At 37.9% G+C, this 21,974-nt stretch overlaps 1 protein-coding gene across 3 annotated transcripts in view; it reads left to right on the top strand.

Annotated features, from left to right (window-relative positions):
• The first annotated feature begins 382 nt into the window (after nucleotides 1-382).
• LOC306870433 (rho-related BTB domain-containing protein 1-like) overlaps nucleotides 383-21,974 on the top strand; it is a 50,352-nt gene continuing 28,760 nt past the window's right edge. Inside the window, exons 1-2 of one of the 3 annotated variants that reach the window (XM_079417702.1) lie at nucleotides 383-499; nucleotides 583-679. Coding sequence is in view for 1 of the 3 variants with exons in the window: in XM_079417700.1 (XP_079273826.1) it covers nucleotides 17,335-17,363 (29 nt within the window). In the remaining 2 variants the exon portion in view is untranslated. Of the gene's footprint in view, nucleotides 500-582; nucleotides 684-16,971; nucleotides 17,364-21,974 lie in introns of those variants that run through there. The other 2 variants (XM_079417701.1, XM_079417700.1) reach the window with 2 other exon arrangements.

Below are 21,974 nucleotides of genomic sequence, written 5' to 3'. Positions count from 1 at the left end.
AAAAGGCGACTGGACGCGATTCGGTGAGCACGCCACTGTGACAGACAGGGGCAGTTCACATGTTACAGGGTGGGAGGATGGGTTAGGGTAGACAAAGGAATCGCAGGCATGTAGCTTTGGGCCGCCCGTAGACAACTTGGACACGTTTGCGCGGACTGAATAATAAAAAGTTGCATTCCCCGTTATCACGCTGATGGACTCACATGATTCACAGCGACTTTTTGATTCGCGCGATTCATTTGACCCCCAAACCAGCGGAGAGACCTGCTTTGTTTAGTCGTTTTGTGGGTTTGTGGTTACGTTGCTATCTGGATATCCCGAACTGCATTCCTTCAGAGTTGTGGCAAAGCCGAGAGATAATTGTGTCCGTCTCTTTTCAAAGGCGTGACAAACTCAAAAGGGCGAGACAGAAAACTCGCATCAGCACCACGCCAGGACACTTCGTCTGGTCTGTTTGGAAGAGACTCCGAATCGAAGCTCGTCGATCTCAGAACTGCTGGTCTGTATCTAGGCTACGGTCCCTCCCAAGAATTTTGGGCTGTCCCAGCTCGATGACTAACTCCTTTTTCTTTTATCTTTAAGGAAGAAGGACACAAAACTGTGTGCTTTTGTAAGTAGAAGGCAGTGAGCGCTTTACTGACGCGCGTAACCCGAAAGATTCACGAGGCGAAATCACAAGGTAGGTAAGTTTGATATAATATTAAATGTTTTGTTGTATGTACCGAGTGTGATTTGCAGAGTTTTTCACCGTTTTTAAACGCAATCCCTTGTTTTCGAGAATGCAAATCTCACTTTTGTTCGCTGTGAAATATTGCTACTAAAATAGTACTAAAATTCAGTTTAATTGTTGCCTTTAAATTTAAGTGAAATCAAAGTGGTGCCAAAGTGACACCCTATGACTGAAGTGATAACCTACTGTTCATTGGACTTTTTCAACCCCTTTCAGTGGTTCTTCACTGAAAAAAAAAATAAAATAAAAAAATCCAAAAACACAAATGAAATTGAACAGAATTAAGTTAATGAGAAGAATTAAAATCCTCCAAACATAACGATGAAGGTTTATGCCTACGTAGACAACATTCACTAGGCGTATTCTTGTCAAAAATATTGTAGGCGCACATGATGCCCACGAAGTATAGGTAGCTCAGTAGGTTTTGAGATACAGCCAGTGTTTGTTTTGTAAACACACACACAACAAATCTGTGTGTATCACTGGTGTAAATTATATGGGTTCAGGATTCCACTACACCCAGGATGTTTAACCAGGGATCCCTAAGATACTCAAGGGGTGTGGGTCATGACATTATGACAGCCCAACTATATCTCATTATATTTCTTTCCAACCATCTGTTAAATGTTATACTGTAGTTAAAGAATTGAATCAAATTTATTGTAAAATAACATTTAGTTTTGTTAATCCCAAATCCATGGGTTAAAAAAGAGTCTTGCTGAAAGTTCCTGCCACCGCTATTGAAAACTCCTGTGCTTCAGCAACACGTAATGCACGTTTACAGTTATAGTAATCTCAGTCCTTCCCTTCATAATTGATGTGTATAGCATTCTGTAATTAATTCATATTGGTTCCACATTTCTCCACGTACATTTTGAGGAATTTGCTCAGCTGAGTAAACACTGACTGTCTTGTCATAATCCACACCGCACCTTCACTGCTCTATTGTATTAATAATGAATCAGAGAAGCAAGAATAAATGCACAATAATCGCTTCTATAAATAGTTATTGTGGGAAACACCCACCAACTATATTTGCTGTTCAATAATAACCGTAAATACATTATTACTGACAGTTAAAGCCAGTTAAGGAATACAATTGCAAGTATTTACATCCATTTGTTATCTGTCATGGAAATAAAACTGTTGCTGTTTTTACAGCAAGGCAGACTGTGGAATATGTTACTGCCCTGTCTTTATTTCTCTCTCTCTATCGTTCTTTTTCTCTCTACTCCATCTCCAAGAGATTGTTGTTGGTGACTTGAGCTTTCCAGCATGCTTGCACTCCAAACATTCCAGATCTCTCGAGCTCCAAGGAGCTGGCTAGCTCCACGCAGCTGGGAGCTATATAAGACCCGGGGCATTGTATTGAGCAACTTTAACTTGGTCGTGGGCTCCCTTATGGCCTGATACAAGATGGGGGAGGGGGGCGTTCCGCATTCCACTTTCTCTACCGGGGCAAAGTGCCATCCAGATTCCAGTAGGAATACATAGAGAGGCCGAAATTCCAGTGTGCAGATAGAGGGACGTGCCACAACACATGACAGGATGAGTGAAGCATGCACATGGAGCACATGGGAAGAATTCTGTATGCTAAATGCATACATGACATCACATGTAGACAAGTGCTGTTCATTCTTGGCGCCTGTCAGCAGCTGACCTCTGCACACACGCATATGCAAACATGGGGAAAAACAAACATGCTTCTTTTCCCCAAAGCACATGATGTCGGTCTGTGCTGGAGCAATGCAGTTTGGAGAGACGGTCATTGTACAGTGTTCTGTCTCCCTCTGTGTTTTTGGCTGCTCTCGCAGTTGTTTTTGAAAGCGGAGAGTCTGTGTGCAAAGAAAGTTGAGGCCAGGAAAGCAGGCCGATAGCGAGAGAAAAGAGTGGGAGAGGGAATGGGAGGAGAAAGAAGAGAGTAGATCCTTGGGAAGACTCACAAGAGGTTGTGGGGAAAAGGATCTCAGCTGAAGAAGGCGCTGCTGCATACAAAAAGACAAAGAGAGGGTTTGAAAAGGGGAGTGAGAATGAGTTACAGCAAAACAGCTTCTTGTATGTCATATAACATTGATTATGAGACAGTCTGGGAGGTAGGAAAAGGCTGAATTTTAGAAAACAAGCTGTAAACTAGATATATTATAACTATAGCATGAATATGACAATGTTACTTTATTTGGTCTTGGCAGACTAGATCTGCTATGCTGCTGTTGGTTATGTTGGCTACATATTGCTGTAGATTATTGCTGCTGCAAGCAAGTACAGGAACTTGTAACTGCCAACGCATACGGCAATACAGTGCTGTGAGCATTTAAGACATACTGCTGCTGCACAAATAGCATATAAAATAATAGGGGTGTAAATCGGATGGTTCGTCATGATACAATATTGATTCTCATACCGAGCGAATCGATATTTGCCGATACCTCAAAAAATTACACGATACGATTCGATTCGATACAGGAGATGATACTATAATGATATGATATTATAATGCAACCAAAATATATAACATGAACATTTATCTGAAATTTTCACATCCTGTACCTCAATTGGGACATTCACAACAACATAAAATAGGCCTATAAACTTTTTTTTTAATAATAAAGAAAATAAACAATTGGAAAAACAATTCTGGCTGCTATGGGCTCAGTGCTAAAAACGTTTCTACATATAACCAAATTGCAAGCAATAGCAGAAAATAAATACAGTAGAACAAAGACACAAGTTCAATAAACAGTGTTTTTCAGGTTTTTCAGCTCAGGCTAAAATTAATTTTCAGTTACGCAATCAAATGTAAAATAACTGCATAGTCTTCACTGTATAAATTAACTATAGATTAATAATTTTTGATGTTACAAAGGTTATTTACTAAGGAGCAGTAAGCACTTGTATTTTTTTTGACAGCATTAGATTTTTTATCAGTTTGCTTTCACTTTAAAAAGAAAGCACGGATTTAATTTACTGATACACACAACTGGTTTACGTTAAGACGTATGCCTAACTGATTGTGTTTGCTAGGATATTCGCCAAAACACGCATTTTGATGTAATTTTGTCTGTATTTATTCATCCATGCACAAAAAATCGGAAGAGAGCTCAATTTAGTATTCGCGCGGCTGTCTGTGTGCGTGTGCTTCAGATGTGTGCGCTGAAAACTTCTCACACAGCGCTCGACTGTTACACCAACAATCCCGAGCGTCTTTTATGCTCGCCTTGTGCCTTCGGGCAGTGCTTATATCGAGTCCTGATACGTGAGATTGAACGATAATGCACGCATTGGCGGTAATGCATAGACGGACATTACATGAAAATGTGGACAGTGCCAAAATAAAGGTGCCTATTTATACTACAGATATCGATATTTTAAGCGTGGCATCGATGCATCGTATCGTCAGACATTGTATCGATGTATTGATCCATATCGATGAATCGTTACACCCCTATAAAATAACCTGTAGCAGATCTAAACAGGTGGAGCTGGGGAAGGTGGAGGGTTTCAGAGGAACTCTGAAAGCATGCTGTGGAATCCTCTAGTTACTAGCCATTTAAATGTAAAGTAGTAAGCTGAATGACTGTGTAGGCAACATGAACCAATCAGCTTGTGCCAAGTAGTTTAAAGCTGTGAATATCATCAATTTGCATTAATGACCCATCATCCGGAGCCATCTAGAGTTTCATGACAGAACTTGGCATTAATGCAGCGAGTAAGTGAACTTTTTGAATAGTATCACATAGCACAACTTTAAAATTCTGGTCCTTATTGTACCTTATTCTGGAGAAGAACTACCCACTTAGTTAGAAAGAGACCATCTGAAATGTACAGTGACCAGGCAAAGTTTTAGTTTTTATGTGTAGGGTTATCTATTTATGTATTTGGCAGATACTTTTATACAAAGCAGCTACATTGCATTCATATATATTTAATTAATACATGGATCCCCTGGAATCAAACCCTTGCACCATGCTTTAGTGTTTGATCGACAAGAGCACTGAAATACATTGCCAAAATAATGAATTTAAATAGTGGTGCAACAGATTGTACAAAAATACTCAGAAAATAGAAAATATAAAAAAATAAAATAAAATTTCTTACATCCAGTACTGATTCTTTCACAGACAAATATCAGAAAACAAGTATAATATCCAATTCTGCTTATGCATTAGGTTTACTTATTATTAAGTGCCTCATGTAAAACTTAACTGATAAAAATCAGGGGTAGCGCCAGCCATTTGAAACAGGTGATTTTAGGCAGTGCTTGCAATTTTTGTGAGTTATATGCGTTAGAGTCTCACTGAACAGACTGTGTGCGGCATGCAGCTTGAAGCTGAGACAATTGAGAAACTTTGCTAAAAGTCATATAACCCTTCTCACTCCTTTTCTAACTTTTTTTTTAACTTATGGTTTCAGTCTTTGTCACACTTGGCCCTGTCTGAGCAAATAGAGTGATACAGAGGCCTACATGGAAGTATTGCCAATAAGAGATTCCCACTTGCCAGTTAATAAATGAAGAAGTCAATACATTAATAATTATATTAATAAAGTTTATTTGTAATAAATGATAACAAAATGATAAAATTGTACCTCATTGCTTTGGTTGTAAATGCTTTAGTGGTATGAACATGTTTCATGCACACAGACACAGGCAGTAAATGAGTGACAGTGCAGAGAAACTTGAGGACGGGCAAGTGTTATGCTGAAATTGTCCAATGATAAGGTACACTGCCCCCCCCCCTCACCCTTTCCTCACCCTGTCACCTCCCCGTCCTAGTCCAGGTTCCCTCTCCTACTCTACGTCAGTCTGTTCATGTGTGTTTGCTTCAAGATCAATGGAGATTGCAGACAGGGTTGCACATTGCAGAACTATTGACACACTTTTGGGGAGCATGAACTCAGTCACCCAAGACTGCTTGCCACTAAAGGAGTCATTGACTCCTGAAGTTAGATTAAAGTTTTTCATCTGACAGTGTTGTTTTGAATTTTAAAAGATGTTCCCCTATACAATCACATACAATTTAAAAGAATAACTTTTGGTAACTGTCTCATTTTTAATATTGCATTCTGTTTAAGTCTGTTGTCTGTGAGGTAGGTTTTTTTATTTTTGTATGCAAATTTTACATATTTTCTCAGGTTGCGGTTAATGTACTGCAGGTTTGTTTGCTCTGATAAAACAGTTGACAGATGTTAACTGTATGTGTCATGTTTTGTTTGTCTTTTTCCATATCACTATGAACATTTGAGAGAAGAATAATTTAAAATTTACAGAGATGTCAAGAGGATAATTTGCTTGTTCAGTGTGTGCAACTTCTGGGTCTAATCCAGGTGCTTTGCAAAGAGTAACTACACAAAAGCAACGTGATCATAGATTTGATGCTCCTATATTTAAATGAGGCCTATTGTGTGTGATAATTGTGTGTGTGTGTCACTGCTTGCATGTTAAGGAACAAACAGGCCGTTTTAAACAGTTTAAACATTTCTTTTCAAATTAAGAGGCCTCCATAGAGTCTGTAGGGATGGGCACCAGTCTGATCCAGTCAGTGCAGCACATTTATCAGTTGCTTTTGGATCATGACTCTGTGGCTTCAGCAAATTATGTTTCCTTGACCATTCAGATTCACGTATCTCCCATAACTTCCTGAGCCCAAAACTTACAGCAGTGCAAAACAATGACTCACTTAAAAATCTTTTCATAAGGCTTGCTTGAGTAGGTGTGGGATTCATTAACTGAGAATTAAGAGGCCCTTTTAGCACGCCTATGCTACGCCTTGTGTATATTTGACTGTATTCACTGTATCTGCATGTATGTTTGTGTGTGAAAGAGAGTTAATCAGAGTAAAACCTAGATATCATGACATCTCCATCTTGTTTGACATTCTTTATTTTACAGCGGAAAAACCTCATTTGGTGATGAGGTCACTATTCAGTTTCTGATTTACAGATTGCAGGAAGACACACATACACACAGTGTAGAATAAAATTAAAATGCCATTCAAATCTTTTGCTTTTTATAAAGTAAATGTACAAATCCAACCTGACCCGTTGACCTGGCAAAGCCTGAAAACCACATTCCAAAATATCACACCCAACATGATAAAAAGCAGATACAGTAGTAGTCAGCAAACACACAAAGTTAGTCATCAGGAAAAGCCTGTACCGCTAGGAGTGGCTGGTGTGGCATTTTGTGCAAAACACCCACAAATCGAAACTGGCTACTACTGCTGTAATTCCTCCCATAATGAAGCATAAAAGACAAGAAGACTCCCTTGTACAGTGGCACACAATGCAGCTCACTGTATCGTCATCCAAGACATAACAGATTGCTTTCATAGGAGCTTTTCTGTATACTAGACGTACAAATGTATGATGTCGTCGCATGATATAACAACAGAAAACCTAGTGGTATAAGTACAAAACAGTACAAACTTTTCAAGACTACATTTCATAAAAAGGAGTCAGTTTTAAATGATAAAACAATATATATTTTCAAGTCAAGTCTGACTTGACTCTAGTGTCTAAAAAGTGCTGCTGTATACTGTATATGGAGGTAAAGGGCTGGACGGTACTCAAATAATTGTACTTCATTACTATAATTGTAATTGGGTAGTGTTCAGAAAACTGTTTTAAGTCAAACAATCATTATTTTTGCAATTCAATGGCACAGCAATTGCACTCTTAATTATATTTCGGAATAATATAATTTAATTAATAACTTGAAAAATACAGACACTGCAGGTTTTGTCAATTCCGGATTAAATGTGCCAAAAATGACATAAAATAAAATAAAGACTAAAAAGTCTATTCCAGGTACTTTATTGAGAAAGTCTCCTCTGTCATTTGATTGCATGAGTCAATTTCTAAAGGCAAACCTTAATATTTAAAACTTAAGTACAGTTAAATGTTAACTTTTTACTTACGCTCAGGTACATTTTTGGTTATATATGTTGAGTATTATTTGCAAGAATCCTTTTATACAAATTCTCTGTCCTTTATTGACCCCTGGCAAGTACACTTTTGTTACCCCAATTTGTCTTGTCAGAAGAGCAGGTTTTATTGTTGAGTCTATTAAAATTCACATGACAGGGTGTGTACTGGCATCTTGCACTACCACTCTGCCACAGTCCCTCCCAATCATTATGTGATCAGTACATTAGCATATGTCAATGACAGTAGTACTTCTTGTTTTAGAGCTAACAATTGATCATAGTGTTTTAATTTTACAGTAAACATCTTATTATAAAATAGTAAAAGCCTGAAAATTTGGATGAAAACTGTATGCAGTTTATGCTGTGATGACATGTGATTCGTTACTGTTGGCCAATAAGAATCTAATGTGACAGGCACAGAAATAACACTGATATAGATTTTTCCAGTGCTTTTCGGAGATGCTGTTTTAAGTGTTCAGCTGGGTACCAGACAGTCAATTTGTTGTGTGTGCATGTGTTTGTGTATATATTCTATGAGCTTTTGTCTTTTATTATATTCTGTGTACATATCAGTTCCTCTTTTTGGTTACAATTTTTCTATTTCTGGCCCTAATTTTATTTATTTACTCCTCTTTTCCCAGTTTTAAACAGTTTGGTAATACATTCCAAGGCAGTTACATTTACCAATTATCTCAACAACAACCCCTTCCTGTTCTCTCTGAAAACCCAAAACAGAGAGAGAGGAAAATGAGGAGTGACAGAGAAAAATGTGAGACTAGTATGAAACAAAATCGCAGCAACAGAATGTCCTTTAAAGAGGTGGTTGATTGCGATTTCACTTTTTTCATTTTAAATAGTGTGTAATGTTGCTGTTGGTGCATGAACAGTATCTGCAAAGTTGCTGCGATGAAAGTTCAACGTAAGCGGAGATATCTTTTAAAAATCAGGAAGTTTAATGCCTACAAAAACGACTCAAATGGGACTACAACAAGATACTTCCCGGGTTTTATACGTAACAAACCCATAAATTTACATCAACCCTCCCTCCGGAACATGCAAAAAAGGGGGCAAGGCCATGTTCTGCGGCTTTGTTGAAGAGGAAGAGTTATAGTGGAGAGCTGTAGACATGCCGTCGAAAGTGTGTTATTTTCACCCAGCTGTCAGGTCTTCTGTGTTCGGGCTTCCTATGGACGCTGTTGTTCGTCAACAATGGTTAAAATTTATGTTTGATTATGTTCCTGACAATTAGAATCGTAAATTAGCTCTCTGTGCTGCGCATTTTACGGAAGACAGCTTCCAGAATCTACACAAGTTCAATGCCGGATTCAACCAGAAACTATTACTAAAACATGGAGTAGTTCCAACTTTAAAACCAGAGGCAGCAGTTGTTGGGCCACAACCTGTAAGTAAGATTTAATCATTTTAAATGTATTTGCATGTATAATTTCAGACGTAATGTTTTAGTTTTATCAAGGACGTAAACAAATGCCAACGCCAGTTAGTTATGCTATTTCGTGTGTCTATGACAAACGCGTACAAACATTTTGGACCCGAATTTGTAATTATGTACTAATTTTGTAAATGTATTTTCCATGTATACTTTATGACGTAATTTTTCATGTAATTACTCAGTCATGTATTCAGTTATATTAAATGTTTAATCAGGAGAAAACCGTATCTCAAAAGCTAACAAACAGCAGTAGCATTTTCAAGTAACAGCGTATCGAAATTCTTTGAGAGAATAATAAAATAAAAAAAAATTACCTTTCAGAAACGTTTTGTAAGAGCCATGTTTGTGGAGGTTCTGCTTGAGTCTCTTCATTACCGCTTTCTGGGTCTGATTCTGGCTCAAACTGATACGGCAATATTGACACCATTATTTACATTTGACCGGAGCACATGCAACTGTCGCCCGTAAAGCTAATGGGCGTGAAGTTTCCGGACAATGTGCAGTATGCAGTTTAGCCAATCACAACACACCAGCCCAACTAACCAATCAGAGCCCATTGCCTGTTTCTGAGGGAGTGGTTTCATAGAATCAGGAACTCAACCGGTCGTTCAAATGACAGAGGAGAAAGCGGCTTACAATAAAGGTGAAATTTATGAAAAATAAGGCGTTTTTTAACAAACGAAACACGAAGACGAATGTTATATTGCACCCCATAAACACAATCAAGCAAAGAAAAAAGGCAGTAAACCACCCCTTTAAGACTTAAGGTCCTTAAATCCGAAGTTTTTGTATGCGTTTTTTCTTTTCACTTTTTTAAATATTCGTCATTCTTTCCTATCAAGATGCTTGCTACCGATGCGAAAACACAGAAAATCGAACCTGATCCAAATTTTTATGAAGGACAAAAGTTTCGGAGGCAGTGTCCCAACATGAGGTCGTATTTATTTTTTAACGTGCAAAAATTTCAGATTAAAATTTCAGACTCAGTGTGCAATGGCTTTTAGTGGTTTGTTTTCAGGTTCAGCTACCAGCAGAATAACAGCAGTGCTGTGGAACTTCCTCATTCCCCCGGCTGTGTACAACCAGGTTCTAATTTTGCCTGCAGTTGTTGCAGAGATGTTTGTTTTGGCATGTTAACATATTTAATTAACTTGATCAAATCTGCCTATCCTCCTGTACTCTGCAACATTTTTCGAATGCAATGTTATACTGGTTTTCCAGTTTAATACAAACTAGAGGCTTTCCAGTAGGTGTGCCTCATAATTACTTTTTGTGTGTTCATATTTTATGTACACCAACATGTCCCTGAAAAAATAAATAATTTGCCAAATAAAACCTGTTTTCATTTTTATTGTTCTTCCAGTTTCTACACCTCACTGACAAGATTTTCATAATATTCCAAGCTGGTTTATGGTTTCGGGTTGAACTAGCTGGTTCAGTCCAGTATAGCCCATGCTGATAACAGTTAAAGGGATAGTTCACCCAAAAATGAAAATTCTGTCATTAATTGACAATTCGCAATGAGCTTGATTGACAGGCAATCTGACCAATCAGAACTCGGATATTATGTGCCGCCGCTGTTATTCGCCATCTTGCCCGACAGCCACAGCCGGTCTCCATAGAAATACATGTTAAAACGGGGTAAAAAAGATTGACTGAATTGAAACATTTTCAATATAAGTAAATATAAAAATGTGCGGAGGGTTAAGCTATGATGTTGTTGGCTGCCACTGTAACGACAATAAACTAAGCTATTCCTTTAAAGTACTTATTTTGCGTACCAGAAATCTGTCATGTCCGGCGCTAGATCCATCGCTTACAGCGCTTAAGTTAAATACTGAGTGTTAAATAATAAAATAATATGTTAAAACGTGTGCTCTTATCATTCTGTGGACAAAATTGGGAGCTGTTTATGCACATGTGTGCTCATCTGTTTTCAATGCAGCTAATCTCGTGCCATCTTCCCACTCATTTAACCATGACAGGTCCTTTACTGCAAAAAGACAGTCACTGCGACACTCTAAATTGATGAAACTATAGTGCCATGTGCTTTTTAAAATCCATTTTCACAGGTTTCACGTTATATTTCTGGCTCATAAAATATGTAAATGCGAATGTCCAGTATCCCTATGCGCAGCTGTATCCCTTCTAGCCTTAACCACAAATCAGACAGGATCGAGAGTAGACTAACTTCGGTGGACTTAAGCTTGAAAAATGGTGTGTTCCACGGTTGAAATAAAACACTTTCAGATGCTTATTCATATTCATTTCGTGCTTATGAAAAGATGATTAGTTCACGTGTTTTAACTGAGGCAACAGTGATCTGTCACGAGTCACGACACATTGAAGAGCCACAAAACGGTATTTATTGTTTTAATTTCTTTAAAAATGACACAATTTAAAATACCAGAAGTAACCTGCTCTCCCTTGTGTGTCAGTGTGTTGTCAGTTTCCTCTTTGCTCTGCGATATATTTTTCACTGTATGAGAACATAATTTGTAGTGTGAAAGCGCATTGTTTGTCGGTCATGGCAACAGTAACTAAAACCTTCTTTGCGAAGGGTCAGTTACTCACCCTCAAGTTATTCCAAACCTGTAAGACCTTCATTTGGTTCAGAATGGTTCAGAATCGCTATCAGATAGCACTGAGTAATTTCATTCCACACATCACAATAGTGATTGATGGGCTAAACAAATAAATCATTTTGTTATGTATTTGCAAAAAATACATCTTAATTTATTTTCCTTAACTCAATCCCCTTAACCCTGTGGATAAAAAACAAATAAAAGGGTATGACTGCAGCTTTTCAGACTGCAGCTTCAAAAGGACGCCATTTCAGAGAGGTAGTCATTTGACTTAAGGCTAATCACATAGTTCTTTGAAATTAAACATGGGTGCATAATCAACTGGTAATGATGTCACTGACATGTTATAAGGCTTAAGGGAAAAAAAGGAAGATCTACATCTCCTGAAAAGTGGACTTGATATCCCTTTCATTATCTGTTGTGTTATAGCGCAAAAACGAGTCATGTCTGTCATTATAGTCTCAAATTTCAACCTGTATGTGCAAAATTATATTATTCAATTAATTCAAGCCAAAGTTCTCTTGAAGGAAGCTTAAGCCGTACTGGCCCCGGTGTAGCCCTGTGATTAAACAGCTGGGTAAAGGCTTAATGAGATTAGCCTCTTCATTTGAGCGGGTTCTGCTTAAAGATGTTCACTTTTAACACGAGTCACATCTTGCTAAAAGAAGCAGCATGTCCGTCTCCTATTGTACTAAAAGATTAGATGTTATTGTAATAGTAAAGATATGAACCACGAGGATGCAGTTATCAAAATCACATCTGACTATGTCTTACATGTTATGGGATAAGCACATAAGACCTGTAGTAGCTCAGAGTGACTGTAAAAGCATTTATCATCTAAAGTTAGATGTGAAATTGTCCACTGAAAAAGAAAAAAAATCTGACTGCAGATTTGCAGCAGTGTCTGTCGGTGGCTTGAAAGTATTATTAATAACCCCATCCTAATGGAAGCTGGGGAGTGGGCTTGAGTGAAGTCTAGAGCAGGGTTAAGCTCATTCCATCTTCATCAAAGCTGCTTTATGTCACCGAAGAATGCATAAAGCGAAGAATCTCTCATCTATCATTTCTTCAAACCTGTTGTAGGCAGTAGGAGGAGTGTAGTTGCCATCAAGCAAACAACAGCATCACAGCATTCTCTAGAGTGCTGGGTGGAGAAGTTGTGTTTGGGAGGTGGTATTGCAGTTGGGTGTATCATATGAGTGCTGGCCTCCGCTTTGTGTTTGTACTAGGGCTGGGCATCGATACAGATTTCACAATTCAATTGTGATTTATTTAGGGTACATTACAAAAAAAATGCTTACATGTGAAAGAAACTTTCTGTGTGATGGTGCTACATGTTATACAGTATTTTGAAGTTTTTCAAAGTGCTGATTTGTCTTTTAAAACTGTTCATGTAGAACCAGCTAATGGGAGTTGTTTGTTAATGAACTGAGACACATTGGTCAAGCTGTATGTTTTTTGATTCGCGAAACAGAACTGGCTCATTAGAGTTGTTTGTTAATTAATTGAGCCACATTGTATCTTTATGATTCACTAAAAATAATTGCTTTATGAGAGTCGTGTGTTTATGAATCAGGACATACTGGTAATGCTGTATGTTTGTGATTCATTAAAAATAAACAGAGTTTGTTGTGAATCGGGCCACACAGTCATGCTTTTTTTGTTTTGTTTTTGGTTCACCCAAAAGCACCAGCTCATAAGAGCCATTAATTTCAGGAATCGGACAGCACGTTGTATGTTTTTAATGCTATTAACATTTTGCCCTCCCATGTTTAAAAGAAAAGTTACCACTGTATGAGAAATTTTTTACATACTTTGGATGAAAGTTGACACCTAGTGTGCAATAAATCAGCACAGTAAGTAGGTCACGTGTTGTACACTGACAGCTGGACTGAACTCACAGTGTTAACATGCTTGGAGAGCTTGAAATTGTGCATTGATAAGACGGTGTGGCCTGTCCTAGTGTTGGGGAGATAAAGTCTGTCTCACATTCTCCCCTCTGTGCCCACCTCCATCATACCCCTGTAATCTCCAATAAATGTAGCCTACTTCTAAACTTTCTGTTCATTAAACCTGACTGGATTCATTTGGATTGATAATTTCTGATTTAAGTAATTTATAGCTATACACTTTAGTTCTGTTTAGATTAAAATCTAATTTGAATATAACTGTGACTCCCCTCTTCAAGTAAAATGATCAATTTCATAATAATTACACTGGGAAAAAAAGTAATTTTGGTCACACTTTATTTTAAGGTCCAGTTCTCGCTATTAACAAACCATTAACTACGACTTTTGCCTCAATTAACTCCTAATTTGCTGCTTATTAATAGTTAGTAAGGTAGTTGTTAAATTTAGATATAGGGTAGGAATAGGGATGTAGAATATGGTCATGCAGAATATGTGCTGTATAAGTACTAATAAACAGCCAACATCTTATGTATTAATTAGCAACTAATTAATAGTAAGAATCGGTCCCTATATGAACGTGTTACCATAATTTTCTGCCAGGACATTATTCAATAATTTTAAGGACATTTCCTTTAACCCATAATATACTACGCAATGAAGAGCAAAATGCAAAATATAGCTAAAACACCTTTAAAAAAAACATGGAAAATTCCTTCACAATGCAATACATTGTGCCTTATTTTGTTTTACAATTTATAGCCAAATTTTAATTAATGGCCATATATATAAACATTCTTTCTTTTTTCCCCTTTCATTCTATACTCATTCCCTTTTTTCACTCATTTTATCTGCATTGTTTTTATAAATCTTATCTTTGTTTAGATGTTCTGCACACAACCTCACAAGCCTCTCACATGGGCAACACCATGCCACTGTTTATGGACTGATACCAGGAAACCTCCCCCTGTTCTCAGAATGACAATCTCATGTTTTTCTCCACATTATGCACTCAAATACTTCTTTGGAGACTTTGTGTCCATGGCGCTAAATCGTATCCCTTCTTGAACACAAGCTATTAGTACCCATGACAGGAGTGAGTGTGCAGCATACATTTCCCTGTTCCCACTCGTGATGACAGTTTGTCCGCTCTCGCTGTACTGATTTAGTACCATCCTGTGACTTCCTGCTTATGCCTTTTTGCAGATCAACTTAATTGCATTTATGCTCCTTAAAAAGATTCCCCATTGTATAACAGGTTTGACCTACTTTGCCTAGTCTGAAGCTGAATATGTTTGCAGTAGAAAGTGTTACGCATCCTGTTATGATAGCTGAACATACAGCGTGAGCATGTAAACATTGTAAGGGCCACCACTTTACATTTACAGTGAATGCATGTTAACATAGTTGTGCCAAGTAATAGTATGTGCAAGTCTGTTTAAAAGAGAATGGAAAAGGTAAAATAAAAACAATGAATGCGCAAGTATGTCTAAATGTGTGTGTGCTCATGACCTGCGCTTACATCCACAAGCCACAATAACAAACATAGCTCAGCACAGCAGGAGACACCTCATAATGTTTCCCAGGCTCACCCTTCATCCACCCAGTTTAATTTATATTTCTGCTCTCCATTTCCTTCGCTTTGCACTATCATAATGCCAGTATAAGAAGCCTGACTGTAAATTACAGGCTCAGGCACTTTCACTAACCTCACCTCATAATACATCATTCCATTTAAACTCTTTCATAGACAAATCCCACAATGCCCACATGTTCCTAGTTGCAAGTTGCATGTCTCTCGATTCTCCGTCTCTCGCTCTCATTCCGGGGGCTCCAGAGGAGCCAAAGGGGCATCACTTTCTCAGGGCCCACTGCTGCACTGGCACTGGCATGCCTGCTAGAGTCCAGCTGGGTCTGAGATGGATGGCAGAAAGGGCTGCATTGACTGAAGTGTGGGAACAGGGTCTGTGTATGCTTCACTAAAATCTGCGACTGACATCACTGAAAGACTTTGTGCAATGACATCATGGTCCGACCCCATCCGCAGTCTGGATGTTTGAGAAGAGAGAGGTTTTTTTAAAGTGCTCATTGTTTCAGTGAATATAGTCCAAATTTGAATACTATAAAAATGGGAACACTATGCCATTGGGTGATCTTTCTCTAAACTTTCTAAAGGTCTGTGTTGTGTTTTATGCTAGTAGAAATCACTAGAGGTCAGTGTTTATTACTTGCTGAGTCAGTTTTAGTATATTACAGGGACAAATATATCAGTGAGATCCACTATACACCATAAAATGATAAAAGTTTATTTTTCAAGTCTCCCCAAACAACAATTTGTGTTCTTGTGCTTCTGATTAAATAATAATAATAAAAAATAAGCTAAGCTTGTTTTTATTATATATTTTTTATTAATCGTAGCTGCTCAACATAATGATGTTAAACATAACATGGGTAAATATATCTGAAGAGTAATCAAATATCAAACAATCCCACAGAGTTTGCCAGTACAACAGTTTTAGATCCTCTAACAATTGTTGAGGGCCATTAAATGTCTTAAATGGTATTATAAAGTCTTAATATTGTTTGCCAAGCCTGGACGCTGCAGGCAAGAAAAAAAGAAAAGAAAAAGAAAATTCAGTGTGAGCTCAGTGTTTTTCTCCAGTGTAAGAAATGTTACACATTATATAGGCTATTACGCTTATAATTTTATAGCAGATTTAACGCTTTAACTTTTAAAATATTTTAATAGGCTATAATGCTGATTTATTTAAAATAAATGTAAGACCCCCTAAAGGACGCACACACACCTATGCTTAGTGTCCATCTAGATTTTTTGCTGAAAAAGGGAGGCTTTCTGTTCGATGAAAGCACTGCACATCATTCTTATTTTACATTTATTGTGCAGCTGTCACTCTTATGTGGAAATTTAATTGTGAATTTAATGGCAAATTGGATTTCAAATTTTATCATTTACGAAAAAGAAGAGTGTACAAGTAAACACTGCAGTGCACCGGTCTGTCATCTGCCAATGCGTTATATACAATGACGCGCAAATGTACAGTATATATGTGACTTAAACCTTAAGTTTCGCGTGCTTTCGTAATTAAATAACGTAAGCATCTGTTGAATATCCGCACCAGTGATTCAGTGGATGACAGTAGATTTTCAAACACAATTACAATGTGTTCTGCCGTAGAAAACGTTTTGTCACCGCTCCGCCTCTCAGAGCGCGTCTGAGTCTAAACAAATGACTGGGAGATTGTGGGTTAACGGGCCGAGGGGTCCAGACGGGGCGGGGCCATCGGCTGCGATGGATTTGATTGGCTGCTAGTCACATTGTTACATGGATTCGGGGTGACTTCAGTTTACGTGACGCACGAGTAGAGGCGTGTCATTGTCGAAATCAGCTGTAGAAACAATAACACACCAACGAACGCCCCAAAATGAGAGCTTTCCTATAAATGTCAGTAATTTCAGGAAAAAGAGGTATCGTTGAGAGAGCGAGGGATAGATGTAGCACACTGCACTGCATTCTGCAAACTTGATTCAGGGGATCTCTTTCAGCTCTGCAGGGAAGGCGAGTGTGAAGATGCTGCCTTTGTGTCAGCCGTGACACGCCAGCGAGTTGAACACAAAACAGTCGAGAGTTTTCCAGTGACGTCTTAGTCATTTAACGGGTTTATCTGATCTCCTGCACCCGGTTTAACGGGAGCCAGGAGGGAACCACGCGCGGACTGGCATGTGGGTAAATTCTGGAAGCGTCGGAAGGTAGGGTGGAGAAATTGCACTTTGTTTCACCACGCGACAATCGTGCAGCATTTGTCTGCGGATTCTCAATTACTGTTGCATTCTTACAGTCAACACTGCATTAAAAACGACTTGTAAAAACACAGTCACACATTAACCACCGCCCATCCTAAGCGCTTGATGTTGGAAACGTATGGCAAGCCGGTTTAACATATATTCATTCTAATAAGTCATTAGATACTAGTAGGCCTACTCACTCATCCATTCATATACTACTACTGATTAGTATCAGTTCAGTTAGTCACCACTCATGCATTTCAATTTAAGCCTTTTCTGCTAGTCACTATCCCACCAGTGACAAGTAAATGCTACTTCGTTGCTAGCAAGTAATTTCTAGGTATGGTTAATCTGTATCAGCTATTCACTTCTTACTAGTTATGTTTTTATGAATGTACTTTAAGTTATTAACATTTTGTAGGCTATTTTATTAATCACAGTTGCTTTTTTAGAATTGATAGAATGAATTACAGTCTTGCTGTAGTTCAATAAAAAACATTTCATAAAAGATTTCAAGTGTTACCAGCAACAATTATAATGCATCCCAGTAGGGCTGTCAAAATGGCTGAAAAACTAAATTTGAATTTTGTACTTAAATAATATCAATATTCAAATGATATTAGAAATTAAAAGGCATAATTTAAATTAGGCCCTGTATACACTTGGTATTAAGATGCGTTTTGGTCGATCGGATCACAAGTGGACAACGCTAAATACAGGTGTAAACGGGGTGTGAAATGTTTTGAGCTCGTCTACTTTTGACCACTTCCGGAAGTAGTGGAAAACGAATTCAACCGGATTGCTTTTGTGGTGTAGACACTGATGTGGTCGAATGCGTTCGAGCAGCCACATGGCCAATTCGTTGCTATGCTTCCTCTCAGTCTTCATAGTATGGTTTTTTTTTTTCTGTGTGTGTATGATTTCATTTCCCACTGCACACTCTGATTCGGTGGTGAGCATGGGCTTGGCTCACCTTTTCTTGCATCTTTTTCTCTCTGTATTATATGAGCTTACATTTTATTCACTGGCAGTCTGTTTCATCTTAAAGCGAGGAATCCTCTTACTGAGAGAATTCACAACTGGTTTATGTTTCTCAATGAAGCTCATTCTGAATGTGTGCTTAATTAGGGCTTCTTAGAAGTGTGAATGTGGGTTTAGAAGCTGGGGAATGGCTGCCCCTACACGTTTAACACAATGCCTTTACACCTGATCTAATCGCAGGAAATATCTTGAGCATTTGACTTCTCCGAAATTCCACCATGGTACATGTTTTTATTGTTTGTTTCTTTGTAGGCATGAGCCAAGCTCTCCCCTAATGCTATTGTGAGATCTTACTGACTCTTTGTCCATTATAATCTAGGGATAAAGTGAAGCGTTTTAGTCATTTGCTGATTCAGTAATCATTTTATGATGTGACTGTTATATTGTTCAGTCATTACTTGTCAGAAATCAACTGCTGCTACACACTCATTACGTACTGCAGTGAACATCCTGCTCTGTCATGCTGTTCAGTACCTGATAACACAATTGTAGTGTGCTTTCTCATTTGCTGTGACTATATTACAATTTGTAACCAGCTTTTTTGGTATGCTTAACTTATCTGGCAATATTTGATCAGAGTGACATGTGTTGATAAGCATACAAATACAAATGTTAAGCAATCATCCATAGCAAAAGTGATCTCAGATAAGCCGCCGCTATCAGCACTGTTTGAAAACATTCACTTTAGCTGGTCCATTGAGAGCTGAAGCCTTTGCTTTTTCCATGGCTGATTTTTAATGAGTCTCTCATTGCTGAGTTTGCTCTCAAGGGTGAAGGTACAGCTATATCTATAGTGCACATGACAGCTTAGGTCCATAGGACTCATGACGCTGTAGTCCATGTGGGCCACTGTGCTAAATAGTTAAACTCCTGCTTAAGACTTCATTTGTGGGTCGCTTTGTTATGAATCATCTTGACTTTTGCACGTCTCGCTGTGTAATTGCAGTAAATTGTTGTTCTTGCTGACATGACCGTATGGCATGAACAGCATGAGTGTGAGTAGACTGCCACTGCAGTCAGTTCAAGGATCATGGGAAAATACCAGCAGATGGGATATATTGCTCCCAAAAAGTTTTTGGACAATTTTGGACATTTACTTCACACTAATATAACAAAATAATAAATGACTAAATATCAAACCATGTGGCTGTGAAAAATGCTGTTTTTTTTTTTTGAGCCATACTTGGTCTCAAAGTGGATTTTTAATGCATGTAGGAAGTCAGTTCTCCTCAAGTTCACCCAGATGTCCAAGCAGAGTATCCACAGGTGTGTGTGCCAGTGGTATCAGTATCAGAACGCTGAAAGTATAATTAATATTACATATCTATAAAACTACTGTATATATAGGGATCAGTAAGCAAAAAGCCTGTAATGATTTATAATGAAAGATTATGCAAGTTATTTTTAATTTTACATGCCGGTTTTCAATCAGTTTAAAGGTGTGATGTACGAAACAACAAGTGTAAAGTTAATCACTTGATTTTCACACTTTGATTTATATAACACAAACATTTAGTTTAGACACAACATATATAATAATTAATCATTTTCATCATTTTGAATTTAGCTATTTGGATTTATTGTTCATAATATAAACTTTTTTTTTTTTTCTTTTTTTTTTTTTTTTGGCTTTTTGTTTTTGTATATGTGGAATATTTATTTTAAATAATATTTACTTGGTTGGTTATTTTGTTATAAAATGCAAATACATTCATACATTAAATGTGACTTAAAGTGACCACTGCATGTGAAGTAAATAAAACGCCCTTAATGTTTTTCACTGAAACCACTACCAGACATGCTGACACAGTAGGATTAGCTAAACCCAGTGTTTCAGTGGTTAATTCCTCTGTTACTCCCCAGTGACTGATGGCATTAAGGAGAAAGATCTAACTCATTGGCTGATCTGGAGGACTCAGCACTCTGAACGACTTTGCGGCCCAGCTATAAAATGTGATCGATCCACTAAGAGACATCTTTGCAGTTCAGAGGCATATGGTGTAAGACACTCCAAGGTGCTACGCTGCGGTCGTGCATTGGTTAGCTCAGTGTTTGCCAGAGGACAGTATTTTGGAACGGTTGGGTATTTGGAAATACTGTGTCAAGTCTGGTGCGCAGCAAAACGCTGCTCTACTTTATCTTGTTTACTGGCAGGCAGGAGACCACCACGTTACATAAGTCGTCTACGCTCATGGCAGAGCCTGTCTTTACACGTCCCCTCTATAAATGCTTATAAATATGCCTTTATAAACACCCATGCAGACATGCTCAGGGCAAAAAGCTTGGCATGAAGCATTGGTGGAAACTACAGAAATTAGGTCACTATGACAGGCAGGGGGTTAACATCCAGTGTGTATGTTTATATGGTTAGGGTTGATTTAGTTTGTATATTTGGATGTTTTATTTTTTAAGTGTTTTAATAAAAGGGTTTGCAGGTGCTCTGTTAGAGCAAGGGTTAGTCGTGAATTCGGGTTATGTGACAGCAGAGAGAGCAGCCTTTGCCACTGGAGCTGTTATGTAACACACAGACACATACAGTGCAGGCGGGGTGAGCAAGTCTCTGTTGCCTGGCTGTCTAGAAAGACAGATGTATACAGAGAAGGAAAGGACGGTCAAACTTACTGAAAAATAGTTTTGTTTGAGATTTAGATCCTCAAAATATTTTGTTTAAATCCAAACTTCAGTTTTAGTGGTTTCCACAAGACATATGTGGAGAAAGAAAGCTTGAGAGCACTATATAATAAGTTATTATAGCCTATCAAACCAGTTTATTGTTCGTTAACTGTCATATTTGCTTGTGGGTTGTAGTTGGTCCACTTGCTATGATATTCTTCTCTCTATCTACCTACATAATCAGGCACACACACTGAGGCTGGCAGGACTGAATACAAGCAGACGAACTGTTGTGTGGGCCGTACAGTGTTTGTGAATGGAGTGGGCGTCTGCCACGCGTCTCATCTCTCTCTTTCTTTCCCTCTCACTCATTCTCAGACCTTACCTCCCACTGTCACTGCCTGTCACTAAAACAAGTGTTAGTGTGGCACACTGCTCGTCTCATTCCCCATGACAAAACACTGACTCACTCAACTGACTCTGCTAAAAGCTTCATGAGACACCATGTCTCTGGTATCATTGCGTTTATTATACACATTTGTTGTGTTGTGTGTCACAAAAGGAAACTTTATACTCTTTTTGTAGACATTCTCACCAAGTGTTCCTTAAAAAATTTAAATTATTTTGTTATTTAATCATCCTCATCCTGTAAGAATTAATTTATTTTGTGGATCAAACGTTTTTTTTTTGTTTAATGAATATCAGTTATATTACACTACTGTTCTTTTTCTCACCAAAGCTGCATTTACTTGATTTTTACAATTTAGGATAATTAAAATTATGAATGTATTTTCAAATTTAATTTATTCCTGTGACGCAAAGATGAATTAATCCAGTCTTCAGTGTCACATGATCCTTCAGAAATATTTTGATCCTGCTTAATATTTTTGTGGAAATGATACGTGATTAATTTTTTTTTTT

Source organism: Barbus barbus, assembly GCF_936440315.1.
Source record: "Barbus barbus genome assembly, chromosome: 5".
NCBI lineage: Eukaryota > Metazoa > Chordata > Actinopteri > Cypriniformes > Cyprinidae > Barbus > Barbus barbus.
Note: the sequence above shows the minus strand (reverse complement) of the source record. Positions and strands in the feature narration are given on the sequence as shown.